The sequence below is a fragment of the Bos mutus genome, chromosome 19 (genome assembly GCF_027580195.1).
Source record: "Bos mutus isolate GX-2022 chromosome 19, NWIPB_WYAK_1.1, whole genome shotgun sequence".
Lineage (NCBI taxonomy): Eukaryota > Metazoa > Chordata > Mammalia > Artiodactyla > Bovidae > Bos > Bos mutus.
The window spans coordinates 37,097,125-37,110,556 of NC_091635.1; the positions used below are offsets into that span (position 1 = coordinate 37,097,125).

A 13,432-nucleotide genomic window follows, 5' to 3' on the forward strand; every position below is an offset into this window, starting at 1 on the left:
TCTGCCCTTCCCTCCCTGCAATATCCGGTGGCATGAGGTCAGGGTCCCCCTCAGGAGGGCCCCAGTGCCTGGGAGGTGAGTAATTCTGTTTACCTTTCCTGAGAGGCCTCCTGTCCTTTCATTTGCCCCAATTAACCCAGCTTTGCCTGAGCAGCTCCAGCCCACGTGGCTGGGCGGAGACTGAACACCCCCTCCCCCAGGTCCCAGCAGTCACTTCCCACCAGCTCCTAGAAGCAGGGCCACCTGGCTGGCCCATTTGGCTTCTGCTCTTGGCTCCTGCTGCCCCTTCCTCTTTTGACAGCACCCCTGCTCCTCCCTTCACACCTCCCTGCACTGGGCATCATGGCACCAGCCACAGAGGCAGCTCGTGAGGCATGACCATAGTCCTGATGCTCCTGCACTTGCCTCTACCCTCTGCATCAGATGCACTGTGCCCCAGGGGTCCACAGCTTGGACTCAGGGCATGCCCATCTGACTTTCTGCATGAACATCAGCCCTCACTGACTACCAAGCAGGGTGCCCACCCACCACACGACAGACAACACCCTCGTGCACAGCTGTCCTGGAGTAGCAAGGACTGCAGGGACTCCTGTGAACTGACTGTTCTGTTGGGCCACAGTCTTAGGAAAACTCTGCTGTGCCTGCACTTGGATGGTCTCGATTTGGGGCATTCATCTCTCCCTGCTTCAGTTGGCAAGTGGACTACGATGCTGGGGTGGAAGCAGAGACCAGTAGAGGACATCCAGTTCTGGCCTGTTCAGTGATGCCCTTACCCAGCCTGAGTCCAGCCCTGGCTTCGGCTCCAGCAGGGAGCCAGATGTATTCATGTGGGGTTGGTAGGACTGTGATGTCAGTGGCTCACCCCTAGGCCATCTACGCCCTTCATTTCCCTCTGCAGGCGAATGGTGACCCTCCAGGGGTGGAGGGGCCAAGACTGAATGGGCACTGTCCACTCTGGCTGGGGGTGGGGGTAAGCCCACCTAAACTGGGCTAGGGGCAGCACATGCAGGTGGGTCACTTCCAGCCACCACTCACATCCTGAGGGGTTCCAGCTCCAATTCACCGGTATGATGGGGTAGTGAGGAAAAGTCTAGAGGGGGTGAGCCCACACGGGCTGTCCTTGGCCACTCCCTTCTCAGGGGAAGCCCTGGGCTCAGCCAGCCCTTCTCCTCTAGCCCAGCTCTCTACGCAGGGTGTACACAGAGCTCTTTATTGTTGGAGGACACGTTTCCTTGAACGTGGACACGCTGACACCCAGGATGACAAAGGGGCACACATTCACAGAACAGCTTTCCCACCACATGCCATCCCCCACCCCTGGGCACAGAGCAGGTGCCCCTCAGACCACCACACTGGGGAATGTGTGGACAAGGGTGCTGTCTTGCTTCCACACTCTAGCCTCCATTGGACATCAGTTCCAGATTTCTGATGATGGCCTCTCTGGGCCTCTGAGTCCAGCCCCAGCTGGAATTCTGGGGGCTTCACTGGGGGTTTTCGGCCGATCCAGCAAGGCCACCAGCCAAGCGGGTCTCGGCAGAGGCGTCCTGGCCAGTCCCATTGCTGCTACTGCCCCTTGCAAGCAGCAGCTTCTTACTGGGGGGGCCCCTGAGGGGCCTGGTCGTGTGGCTGCCAGCGTGGCGCTCCTCCTGCAGTGCTTTGCCCTCACGCCAGCGATGCCAGCGCCGCAGCAGCTCTGACTGCACCTGGGGTGGGCAGGTGGGTCGGGCCATACCCAGGGCCTGCCCCTGCTACCCTCCCAGGATCCCCAAGCTGCCAGCTTTGAAGGGCAGTGTGGTGCCCTGGGTATAGAACCAGGCAGGCTCTGTCACCACAGAAAGCTAGGGACATCTGGGAACCCCTCCCTCTCTAGGTGCACGGCTGAGGCTGACCCATCTTGGCAGGCCTGACACCCAGCATCCCGGCAACTGAGCCCAGTAAGTGCAGCTGGACACAAGGGGCTTGCACCCCTCAGGGGTAGGGTGAGGTTGTCTACACTCCCCCTGACACCACCACCCGCCACCTACCTCCTTGTTGAGGAAACAGTAGAGAATGGCCACCAGCAGACCCTGGAGAGAGGGGGTGGGGTCAGGGCCGCCCAGGGCCTGGGCTTTGGGTGGTTATGGGGCGGGAAGGCACCTGGAAAGAGCTGAGGAAGAGGTCGAAGAAGAGCTTGGCGGAGCGCAGAGTGCCCTGGGCGTGCTCATCGGTCACAAAGGCGAACACCACCTCGTGGACTCCCAGCAGGGGGATGAGGGTCAGTGTGGACTTGGCCAGCCTGCAGGGGCAGAGCCTGAGCCATCCGGCCCAGGCCCTCACCAGGGCTCTGGTGCCCCACACCCACCTATACCCACTCTGGCCCCCAGGGGTGTCTGGGTCTGTAAGCCGCCTACCCCTCAACAACCCCACACCCACCGGAATTTGTAGTCAGTATAACGCATCTGGTGGGCTCGCAGCTTGGCCACCAGGAGGTGAAGGATACGGATGAAGATGAAGAAGTTGATCTGTGTGTGGGGGGGACACAGCTCAGGGCAGCCCCTGGCCCCCACCTATCCCTCCTGGAGGTGGGTCGGGCAGCCAGCCAGGCCCTGGCTCCTAGGCCCTAGGGTTGTGGGCACCCACTCAAGGATGAGAAGCCTGGCCCGAGACACACGGCGCCGGCCAGTGTCCTGGCAGAGTGCCAGGTCTCCCTCCCTGTCCACCCCGGCAGGGTGCCATCTGTCTCCTTGGGCTGCTGCAGGCCGATGGAGGAAGGAGGGGCTGGGGGGGCAACTCCAGCAGCCTCTCAGCCCTCCCTGTGGTGCCAGCAGGTGCCCTGTCTCCTCACCAGGATGGCCAGGAAGACAGGGAAGCGCAGAATCCACCAGAAGGCCATGTTGTCATTGCTAGTCCAGCACCTACAGGGCAGGGACTGCTTGTGTCCTGGCAGCCTCCCAGCGCGCCCCTCCCACCCCCGCCATCCCATAGATTCTGTGGGATCTACTTAGTGCCTCAGGAAAAGAAGGGAGATAATTACCCATGACCTCCACCCCGGGGCACCAGGTTTGCTCACCACCCCCTACTGATGCTGGCCAGAGACCCCCGAGCCGCTTTCACACTCTGAAGCCACATGGCCATTCCCCACAGGGCTGGGCTCACCTCCCAGCCGGGAGAGGTGAGCCCCTCTCCAGCCCACCCTCCAGTCAGCTGATACTCACTGAATGTTCTCAAACAGACACTTCACCACGGCCCAGGGGATGACGAACAGCATGGGGGCACCTGCGGGGGGGAAAGAACAGCTCTGGTCCAAGGCCCTGGGCTGCCTGCCCTCACCCCTGACCCCTGCACACCAGCCCACTCACCCCAGCCGATGCCCAGGTAGAGGGGGAAGCAGCTCCTCTCGGGGACGGCGGCGAGGCTCAGCAGGCTGTGCAGGTACACGCCCTCCACCAGCAGCCAGCAGTAGTTGGCCACAACGCCATACTGCATGAACACCGCAGCCACCCGGCAGCCAGCCACTGCCTGGCCACGGGGGCAGTGTGAGCACAGGTCTCCCAGCTGCCTACCACCCTGGGGCCCGGAGGCCAAGAAACTGGTCCCGGGCACTCACCCCGCACTCACCCCATCACTCAGCCAGACGCTCACACTGATGTCGTCCCCGATCCTCTGGCTGTAGCGCGTCTTGAGCAGCGTGTCGATGACCAGCACGGAGCTGGCCTTGAGCATGAAGGACACGAACAGGTTCATGTGGATGTAGTTGCGGGTGCAGTGCAGCTTACTGTGGGCACGGCGAGTTAGTCCCTGTCCCCCTGCCCACTGTGGCCCCGCCACCCCCACCCCCGTGTGGGTCAGTGGGTGTACCTGAGGCCCAACAGGGTGGTGAGGGCCAGGAGCAGGGCCCCCAGGGACAGGGAGTAGCCCACCGTGTACATCACCTGGAAACTGCTGTACATCTTGGCCACCTCCTTCTGCAAATGGCAGTGGCCAGTTGGGGCTGGAGAAGGCCGCCTCGCCTGACCCCACCTAACCCCAACCCCACCCCGTGGCACCCACCGCGGACTGACCTGGACTTCAAGCTCCTCGTCATCCATCTGACACTGGGAGGCGTCTCGCCATGGCTGCCCCCGAGGCCCACGCACCCACTGCCCATCGGGCCCACACCTCTTGAAGACGAGGCGGTGCTGCACTGGGAGGGGCAGGCTCTGGTCAGCACCCTGCCCCCACACTCGACCCCCTCAGTCAACCCCCCACATCCCTCCTGTGGTTACCTTTGTGGTACCAGGGCAGGTACCAGGGGCAGGAGATATTGGCCGTGGTGTTGGGAGGGGTGTCCGGCCAGCAGGAATATTTGTCAAAGGTTCTGTTACAGACCAGCTCTGCAGAGGCGGGGCCAGGGTTGCTCCTCAGCAGGGCCTGGCCCCCACGGCCCCTGCGGCATGCTCTCTGCTCCCTCCAGTGCGTAGTGACCATCCTGCCTGCCCCGGACGCCTCTGTCCAGCCCGGTCCTGAGCTCCAGCTGTGCCTGGCCACCTCCCCTTGGATGCCCCGCCTCTCACCCTGGGGGTCTCCCCTCTTCCTAGTGCCCCTCTGGCAGTACTACTGTCCCTGGAGGCTGAACCCCAATTCTGTTGCCATCCTTCTGGGCCCAACACCAGCCCCCTTCCTCGCCCAGACAATGGCTTGGCTTCCCAGGCCGCTCCTCCTGCCCTAGTCTCTCTCTCTCTCTGCACTCGAGTGATCTTCAGAACTTGTCCAGAACACTGGTGCTGGGTCTGCCTGAGCACTCCAAATAATGGCCCATCTCCCTGCATGTCACCAGGCCCGATGCCCTCTGCCTGCCCCTCCCGGTTCACTTCCTCCACACATTGCCTGCTAGGCCTTGAGCTCCATGGGAGCGAAGACTGTGTCCAGGCCTCAAGCATGGAGGGCTGGTGCCCAACAGCAGAGGAGGGTGGTGAAGCACCCTAGTTCTGGGGCAGTTCTTCTATTTCTTAGACACCCTGATCTGTAGCCCTGGGCTAGTCACTAGCTCCTCTGTGGCTCAGTTTCCTCACTTGTAAATGGGTGGGTGGGGGTTGGGGGCACAGGGCTTTCCCATGAGGAGAGCACTGGACTCAGGCCAAAGGCAGGGCTCACCAGTCGGCAGGGGCAACAGGCTCAGGTTGTGGAGACACTGGTCACCATAGAGCTTCCACTTCTCAAACAGGAAATCCATCACCTGAGCAGAGGGGGTCTCTGGCTGGGGTGGGGGGGTACAAATGGACAGAGGGGACAGACATCAGCACAGGGAGCAGGCAGCCTGGTGGGAGTCAGGGGCTGGGTGGGGGACCGGCAGTGCTCACCTGGCAGGCCAGCAGCAGCAGCAGGAAGAGGTGGGGGTAGTGTGGCTGGATGGGGGGCATGCCTCTGGGCAGCTGCCCCCCACATCTGGCTGGGGTTGCACAGCTGGGGCAAAGAGGTCCTCACGGGTGCACGCTCCTCTGGGGTTGCGAGTATCAGAGCAGCAGGGTCTGTGCAGTGGGGGGCAGGCTCTGGCGTGAAGAGGCACAGCTGGTTTCTCTCATGATCAACAGGGTGTCCTGCTCCCCTAAAACCACCCCTCCCTCGGAGTCTCCAAATCCTACTGATGGAGTGGGAGCTGGGAGGGAAGTGATGCAAGAAGTGGTCACTCTGCCACTTGGGGGTTGGGGTCTGGCCCCGTGCCTGGGGGGCTGGCGCCATTACCCAAGGGGAGCTGCTTTCTCACGGCCCGTGACTGTCTGTCTGGAGGCTGGGCCGGCCCCAGAGCCCCTCCCCTCCATGCTAGCTAAGTGATCGCAGTCCTGCCTGGTACCAAAGACGTCAGGGGGGGGAAGCAGCCTCCCTAACTGCCCACCTCCTTCTTCGGCCCTTGCTATCCTTCCCAATATTCTTAGCCCTGGGAAAGTCAGTTTGGCAGGCCGGGGTAGGGTGCTGGGACAATCCATCATCACTTAGTCCCCAGGGATGTGGTTATTGAGGTGGCCCTGGGCCAGGTTCCAGCCTTGCCAGGAGTCAGGAGTGCCAGGCATATGTTCAAAGTGGTCCCTGGCACAGGCATACTCCCTTGCCCAGGACTGGGGTGTCTAGGGGCTTCCTTGGGCCCCTCCTAAGACTCAAGCCAGGCTTCCTGGGTTTCCTGGGCCATAGCATGCAGGCAGCCGCAGCGTGTTCCTTTGAGATGAACACTGCTGGGCTGCCGGGGGCTCAGATGCAGAACCGCCGCCCTCGTGGTTCCTGTAGTCGGGGGGCCCGAGGTGCCTGGTCCTGGCCAGAGCCATGCTTGAGGCATCAGCGGCCCCATCAGGCATGTGTCACTGCTTCCAGAGTCCGTTTTCTGCTCTACTGAATTCCACAAGGGCACAGGGAGGGGCTCCCTCACGCGAGCCCCTCTAGGGCTGTGGATGGGCCCCTCCCACCAGGTACCCTGCCACAGAGTGAGCATGTGGTGCACCAATGGATGGACAGATGGACGAAACTGGCTGGCTGGAAGGCAGTGCCTGGGAGAAGCCAGGGAGGAGGTAGGGAGGAGGGGCGCAGGCTACGACCGAAGGTGGAGGGTTCCCAGACAACCCTGGATCTCAGTCTCCTCCCATCGGAGTCCAGATGGGCCCTCAGGGGGCCAGTTCACGTGGACTCTCCTGTGATTCATTCCTCACCCTTCATGGGACGCCATGTGGTGGGTCCACACAGACTGCCGTGGGGCTCCTCACCCTTGGGCCAGGGTGTGGGTCAGGCCTGGTGAGGCAGGGCCCAGGAGTCGCTGGTCTGCAGGCCCTGGTCTAGGTGAGGAGCCAAGGTTTAGGGCTGCTCTGGAGGAGCTGGACCGGAGGGCTTTCTGAGGCAGTAGCCCCCCAGGTGGGTGGAAGACGAGGGTGGTTCAGGTGTCCCTAGACCAAGGGGCCTTATCTTCTGATTCTTATCAAAGAGCCTGCTGCCCTGCCCTTGCCCACCCAGGCCACAGAGCCTGCCGTGTGAGGCCCTGCTGCGGGAGAAGGGGAGACGGGTGGGCCGGCCCAGGGAGACAGAGGCAGCCTGGATAACTAGAGGCTGGAGGGGCGGGGGAGGCAGAGAGTGACAAAGGATGGCTGGGGTGGAGCGGAAGGTGCACAGCAAGCAGGGGACAAGGGGAGAAAAGATACTGCCCGATAAGCTGTCCCTGCCCAGAGGCCCTGCAGCCGGTGGTGAGGGGAGGGTGAAGCAGCGGGACTTGTCCAGTGAGGAGCTCCAAAGCAAGATGTCAGCCCCCTCAGAGCCCAGCTTGGGGGTGGGGGGTGGCCCAGCTGTGCCTTGACTTTCCCATCTGAAAAGTGGAAGTTCACCTTGCTGACTTCCTAGGGCTGTTAGGAGAGCTCAAGGTGGGCAGGGCAACAGCTGGGCCAGTCTGCCTTCCAGGTAGGAGTCAGTCAGTCTGGGAACCGCAGAGAGAAGCAGAGCCCCAGGGTAGAGGGGAGGGAAGGATGGGCTGCCCTGGGGCCCCAGCCAGGGCAGGGGAGGGGGGAGCAATTCTCCATACCCTTTACTCTGGTCTGGCACATGGGGCTGGGAATCCTTGAAGATTTCCACACAATTCAGTACCTACAGATCCCAGGCTGGGTAACCGGTTCAAGGCACCCAGGGCCCCAGGGCCCTAGGGATCAGGGCATCAGCACCCTGACACCAATTTAAGAGGAGGATGACTGCTCTCACTAAGACTCTGATAGAAACACAAGAAGCAGCAGAAATGGATGAGGCCCCCCATGCCTTTCAGGGGGAGTACGGGCAAGATTTCTAGACACCTCTCTGCATGAGGGCTGGGTACGGGATGACTTTCAGCTGTGTGCAAGGCTGAGGTCCTGAGGTCCCTGCCATGGGTGCCCAGGTGTGAGGCTGACCCCACAGGAGAGGGGGACATTGCGGGGCCCAGTTCTGGTCCTGGGACCAAGGGCAAATATCAATAATTTAACTTCTCAGAGCCTCGGTTTCCTACTTGTAAAATCCTTGGCTCCGCATCACCAAAGAGTAAATGAGCTTTGCCACTTGAAGAGGAGGACAGAGTATCAGGTCCAGGCCCCCTCCCTACCGTGGGGGACACTGCAACCCCAGAGGCAGCCTGCCAGGCCCAGGGATAAATATTTGTTGAATGAATGAGGACTGACACCTGGATGCAGAGGTGCCCCTCCGTGCCTCCCATTGGCTGAGGCCTCAGGCAGGGCTGCTGTCTTCCACCTTATTACTCTCCTGGCACGGCCCGGGCGCCAGTGGGGGGTGGGGGACTAACGCCAAGGGACCAAGCCTTCTCCCTTCACCGACCTGGAGGCCTGGCTCTCTCTCTGGCCCTGGACTGCACCTGCCCAGCACAGGTAGCTCAGGATTAGACACTGATGTGGTGGGATGGAGGGCCAGCTTTCTCCCAGCCCCACCTCACCCCCTCCTCTGTTTCCCACTCCCGCACTCCACAGGCTGAGGGGGGCATGTGTTCTGCCCCCTGCTTGGCAGAACGCACAACTCCTGGGGGCTCAAAGCTCAGCCGTTTCCCCAGTTTCCCTTGGGGATGTCCCAGACTCCCAGACCTGGAACTGGGGAAAAGACCACCCCCCCTCAGGATGGTTGAGCTCCAAAAGGTGAGCATGGTCACCCCAGCTTCTGAATGGGGCCTGCCAACTTCTGATGAGAATGGGCTTGGTGGGTGTTTGTGAAACCAGAGCAAGTGGCAGAAGGTCATGGCCCCAGGGTGAGATCAGATCACTGGCCACAGGTTGTTGACAAAGCCTGATTCCTGCGTCCTCTCCCACTCAGTGGGGGCAGGGCGGGCCTGGAAGTGGGCCAGGGTGCTACTGCCCCACCAACCCTCATCCCCCAGCACAGAAGGCTGGACAACATCCCGAAGGGTCCTCGGAGAATGCAGGTGCCCAGACATCAGGAGTCAGTGGGTTCCTGGTAGGGGCAGAAACCCTGTGGCCCCTGCCCGTGAGTGGGGGCTGGCCGGTGAGGAAAGGGCAGACTGGGCAATGCCCTGTCCTCTCTGTGGATCAGAGTGATAAGTGTAGGTTCCGCAGATGAATGTGTCAGGCTGGATGCTGTAGCCCCTCGGCCCCTCCGGGGAAACCCGGGTAACCAAGACACTGCTGGGAAGCTTTGGGGAGCAGCCGCTGCTGGAGTGAAGCAGGGCTGCCCAGCGCCCGTCCCCACGCCTCTGGGGGTGTCTCCGCGGTTCTGTGTATGCTCGGGGAGGGGAGAAGAGGGGGTGCTGGAGGGAGGAATCGGGAGTGGAGGGAGGAATCGGGAGTGGAGGGGCAGCAGGACAGAGCTCCCGGCTGCCACAGGCACCCCACTCTTTTCCCCCCGGGACGCGCTCCTCGGGGAGGAGAGGACGGAGGAAGCGAGGAAGCGCTGAGACCCTCAGCCCTCCGGGTAGTTCGGAACCAGGTTGACCCGTCCGAGCTGGAAGGGCGCATCCTGGGGTTGGGAAGAGGGTGTCCGACGGATGAGGAGGGCAATACCCGGGGCCCGAGATCGCCCACCCACGAGAGGGGTGCGCGCCAGCCAGTCCCGCGCTCCAGCCTTCGGCCCCTGGCCGGGAACTTGCCCTCGAGCCCGTCCCAGGTGCTCACCGCGCGCCGCTCCGGCCTCTCCGCGCTCTCCGCCGTCCTCCGCGCTCACGGGTCGGGGGCTCGCAGCCGCTCGGGCCCGCAGCCGCTCGCCCCCGCAGCGCTGCCTGATCAGGGTCGGCGCCGGCTCCGCGCCCGCGCCCGCGCCCCGCGCCAGCCGCACGCGAACTTTCCGGCGGCGGCGACGCTGGGCGGCGGCGGAGGGAGGGGGAGGGAGGGGGCGGGGGCAGCAGCGGCCCGCAGGTGGAGCGGCGGCCGAGGGTCCCCGCCTGCCGCTCCGAGCCCCTGCCCGCGCCTCCGCCCTCCTGCCGCGGCCGCGGCGAGCGACTCGCCGCCCCGGAGCCCTGCCCGACAGACCCCTCCCTGCGCGCCGATGCCGGCACCTGCCTCGCGGACTCCCATCCTGCGGGACTCTCCCCGAGGACACCGCCCCGCAGACCTCCCCACCCAGAGCTCACTGGGGAGACCCCCGCCCGGGGAACCCCGGCCGGCCGATTGCAGCTCCCAGCCGGGAAAGGAGCGGTGGACGGACAGGTGTGATGCGTGGTAGGCGCGCGACCAGAGACGGGGGCTGTTGCCCCCTGCCCCTTCCCCTCACTTCCTCCGGGTTCTGGGCCTTCGCCGCTTCTTTCCCGGGTGCTGATTGCGGGGAGGACTGACGCTCCACTTAGCCCTCAACGTGGCTCCTAGGTGACCCTTCCAGCGCCCAGAGCAAGCTGGATTGGAGCGGGGGCCAAGGCCCTCCAATGGCCGAGCCCACGCCAGGCGGGGAAGAGTGGCCCCTGGGATGCCTCTTTAAGCCCGGTGTCCTGAGTCTTCTCCCTTAAGCCCCCTCCAGCGCAGTTCATCCAAGAGCCCCCAACCCCACCCTCTACACCAAGCCGGCTGCCCAGAGTCCCTGGCCACCGCTTCTCCTACTTGGAGAGGACAACGCTCTGCTCCTTCCACACCTCCTCCTTCCCACACTTCCTCCTTCCTAACGCCAGATCCCAGATTCACTCCCCTGACTATGTCCTCTTCTCCCACGACCCCTCCGGTCTACAGCCAGCCAGCGTCTCAGCTGCTGCTTTAGGGCCCTTTTCACTTCCTCACCTGCACCCTACACACACCCCAGCGGTCAGTCCCCAGTGACCTCAGGGCCACCAAACCACATGGATACTTTAGGGCCTCATTTTTGCTGGCGTTTCAGGATCCGGGGACCCTGATGGTCATGCCCTCCTATGGAATGTTCTCCCATGGATATGGTTTCCAGGCTGGCATTCCCATCACCTCCTCTCTGCACTCCTTTTTCCCTTGGACAGTTCCCTGTGTACCACCCGGGTCTCCTGGTGTTCACACTGCTAGATGCCCAGCGCCACATCAGGACCCCTCTCCACTGGCCCGCTGCCATTTCCTGGATGCACTTTCTCGGCCCACCCACCAGCTGGACACCTGGCAGGGATCCTGAGGTTTCCAGCCCATCACCAAATCCTAGTTCTCCCTCTCATGTTTCTCTGGAATCCACTGTCAACCGCTGTCCTGGGTGCCTTCCCTGACCCACTGGGTCAGCTCTTTCTTAGATGCTGTCCTTTATCCTTGGGGCCCTTCTCTAAATTCTACTTCTGTTTGGGGGTGGGGGGACATTGGAACATGTGGTTCTCCTCTACCCATGGCTCCCCCACCCTCCAGCCCTCAGAGCAGAGCTGAAGCTGGTCCCAGCACCCCATGACATGCCCACAGGTAGTCGGTGCTTGGTAACCTGACCTCTACACACCTGCCCTGACGCTGTCTGAAGGCTCAGGATGGAGGAGTATTACTGAGAGTGCCCTCCAGACCCCCATTCTTATCAGCCCACCTGGAACCCTGCCTCTAGAGCAGCCTGTTTTGGTTCAGGCAATGGCCAAAGGCAAAGGTCAGAGGCAAAGGTCAGAAAGTCGAGCTCTGCTTACATAGGGCTGACTGTGCAAGTGCCGGGGGCAGTTTCTGGGGGCAGGGAGCTTTCTGAGATGGGTCCCCAAAGACCACCATCCTCCACGCTCTTCTCCCCTCCTCTGGCACCTCTCTTCCAGCTCTCCTCCCACCTGTCTGGGGTGGGGCACCCATAGGGACCACACTGATCTGAGTAGGTGGAATCTTGCTTGTAACCTTGGGTTCCTGCCTCACTGTAAGCCGGGTAACTGGCACCACTCTGGGTGTCTGTGAGGCTCAGGGGAGAATCTAGAGGTTCTTCCTAGATGTGGGATTAACCTGAGGAGATGGGAAGGTCATCCCTGCTGTGTGATCTTCAAAGAGGCCCTCTGGACCTTATTTTCCTGACTGTGTTTTGGTTGGGTGGAGGCCCGGCAGTCTGCGGGGAGGTTCTGGGTGGCCCCCGTTGGGTTCTAGCAGGAAGAGATAAGAAAGCATAAATGTAGAGTGTATGATATGGGGGTGGGGGCATACCTGAAATGTGTGGTCACAGTGGGGAGCAGAAGGCAGAGGGAAAGGGAGCAGATGGGGGTGAGGGCCCCTCCCTGGGCTGGGCCACCCTTATTTACATAACTGAATTCATAAGACATAAATAGACCAGAAACTGGGAACGAAGGGGGCTGGGCCTTCCCACGGGGTGTTGGAGGTCTGGGTACTGAGAAAGGGGCCTGTCTACCACTGAGTCCCTGAGGGTCCCGTTGGCGCCTTGGAGATGTGCTGGCTCCCATGTGCCAGGGCAGGCGGGGGCGCTGGGGGCTGCCCTCTGCAGCCTCAGGAGTGCTGTCCTGTCTGTCTGCTCTGTGGGCTCTGGAGACACACCCAGAGTTCAGTTTAGGCATTTGGCTGAGTGGTATGAGCTAGTACTGCCGATGAAGCAGACACCCCAGCCTCAAGTTCTGGGGGGAAGATGATGATAAGCGGCCAGGAAAGAGGTGGCCGCATGGGGTGGTTCATGGCCAGATGGGGTGGTTCGTGGCCAGATGGAGTGGTTCATGGCCAGATGGGGTGGTTCTTGGTAGAAATCCAGGGCAGAGGGACCCTGGATTTGGGAGCTGCAGAAAAGGGGGCAGAGGGAAAAGAGATGGTGCCCCCAGAGAGACGGCTGTTAATGTCACAAGGCGGCTCCTTTCAGATCTCTTTACTGTGCCTCAATTCATTGCTTTTGATAGAGTTTTATGTCAAGGTTTCCCCGCACAGCTGGTAACATAAGCATTTCCCCATCTTCATAAGAAGTCCTCTCAACACCATGGTACATGGGCACTTAGTATTCCATTGTGTGGGTCTGTCAGACTTTACGCAACCATTCGCAGGATATAGGAATCAAAAAAGGGAACAGTCCCAAGCTGTTTCAGGTATGCCCCCCACCACTCCAGGGAATGAGCCCCAAACTGCATCCTGGTGCCTCGCTCAGACATGCTTGAGAGACAGAGAACCAACAGAAAAGAGGACACCAGAGGAAACGAGCTAATGCAGGGATCCAAAGAAAACTTCAGACGATCTTCCTCAGATAGGGAAAGACAAGGCACCCGTGCGACTAGGAGAGGGCACTTCAAAAACAGGAAGAAAACAAGAAAGAGTCCTTGTAAGGTAGAAAATAATATCTGAAAACTTAAAAATTTGGTAGAAGGATTGAAAGAGGAAGTGAAGAAATTTCACAGAAGAAAGAACAAAAATCAGAGAGACAGAAACTAGGAAAGAGAAGATAAGGGATGGTGGAGGATCCATATGGAGGGTCAGAGGGACAGAGTTTCCAAACAAAGATCAGTGGAGGAGGAAGACAATTGTGAAGAAGTAATACAAAGTTCTTCCTAGAACTTTTGTAGTGGAAAAGTCTGCCAACTACCCAGCACAATAAAAACAGCAAACCAGCTAATGGATTAAAAAATTCAACCATGTTGCCA

General features: G+C 61.0%; 1 protein-coding gene across 2 annotated transcripts; it reads right to left on the reverse strand.

The window, feature by feature from the left end:
- Positions 1 to 1,198: 1,198 nt before the first annotated feature.
- GCGR (glucagon receptor) lies at positions 1,199 to 9,854 on the reverse strand. Of its 2 annotated transcripts, XM_070388873.1 has the most exons (14): positions 9,588 to 9,850; positions 5,319 to 5,507; positions 5,113 to 5,215; positions 4,245 to 4,352; positions 4,041 to 4,162; positions 3,838 to 3,944; positions 3,598 to 3,754; positions 3,339 to 3,498; positions 3,195 to 3,255; positions 2,825 to 2,894; positions 2,413 to 2,501; positions 2,137 to 2,275; positions 2,025 to 2,066; positions 1,199 to 1,703 (listed from the first exon to the last, which is right to left on the reverse strand). In XM_070388873.1, exons 2-14 carry the CDS (start codon positions 5,376 to 5,378, stop codon positions 1,482 to 1,484), a joined length of 1,440 nt encoding a protein of 479 aa, XP_070244974.1. In that variant the 5' UTR covers positions 5,379 to 5,507; positions 9,588 to 9,850; the 3' UTR covers positions 1,199 to 1,481. The 2 variants fall into 2 exon arrangements, with proteins under 2 accessions (XP_070244974.1, XP_070244975.1); XM_070388874.1 differs by lacking the exon at positions 3,838 to 3,944 and having other exon boundaries at positions 3,598 to 3,693; positions 9,588 to 9,854.
- Positions 9,855 to 13,432: the final 3,578 nt, after the last annotated feature.

Coding starts and splice junctions, on each gene's coding strand:
- GCGR (XM_070388873.1), bottom strand. CDS start 5,378: ATGCCCCCCATCCAGCCACACTACCCCCACCTCTTCCTGCTGCTGCTG. Junction 5,216..5,318: donor TGCTGCTGCTGGCCTGCCAG/GTGAGCACTGCC, acceptor CCCCCACCCCAG/CCAGAGACCCCCTCTGCTCA. Junction 2,276..2,412: donor TATACTGACTACAAATTCCG/GTGGGTGTGGGG, acceptor CTGCCCCTGCAG/GCTGGCCAAGTCCACACTGA.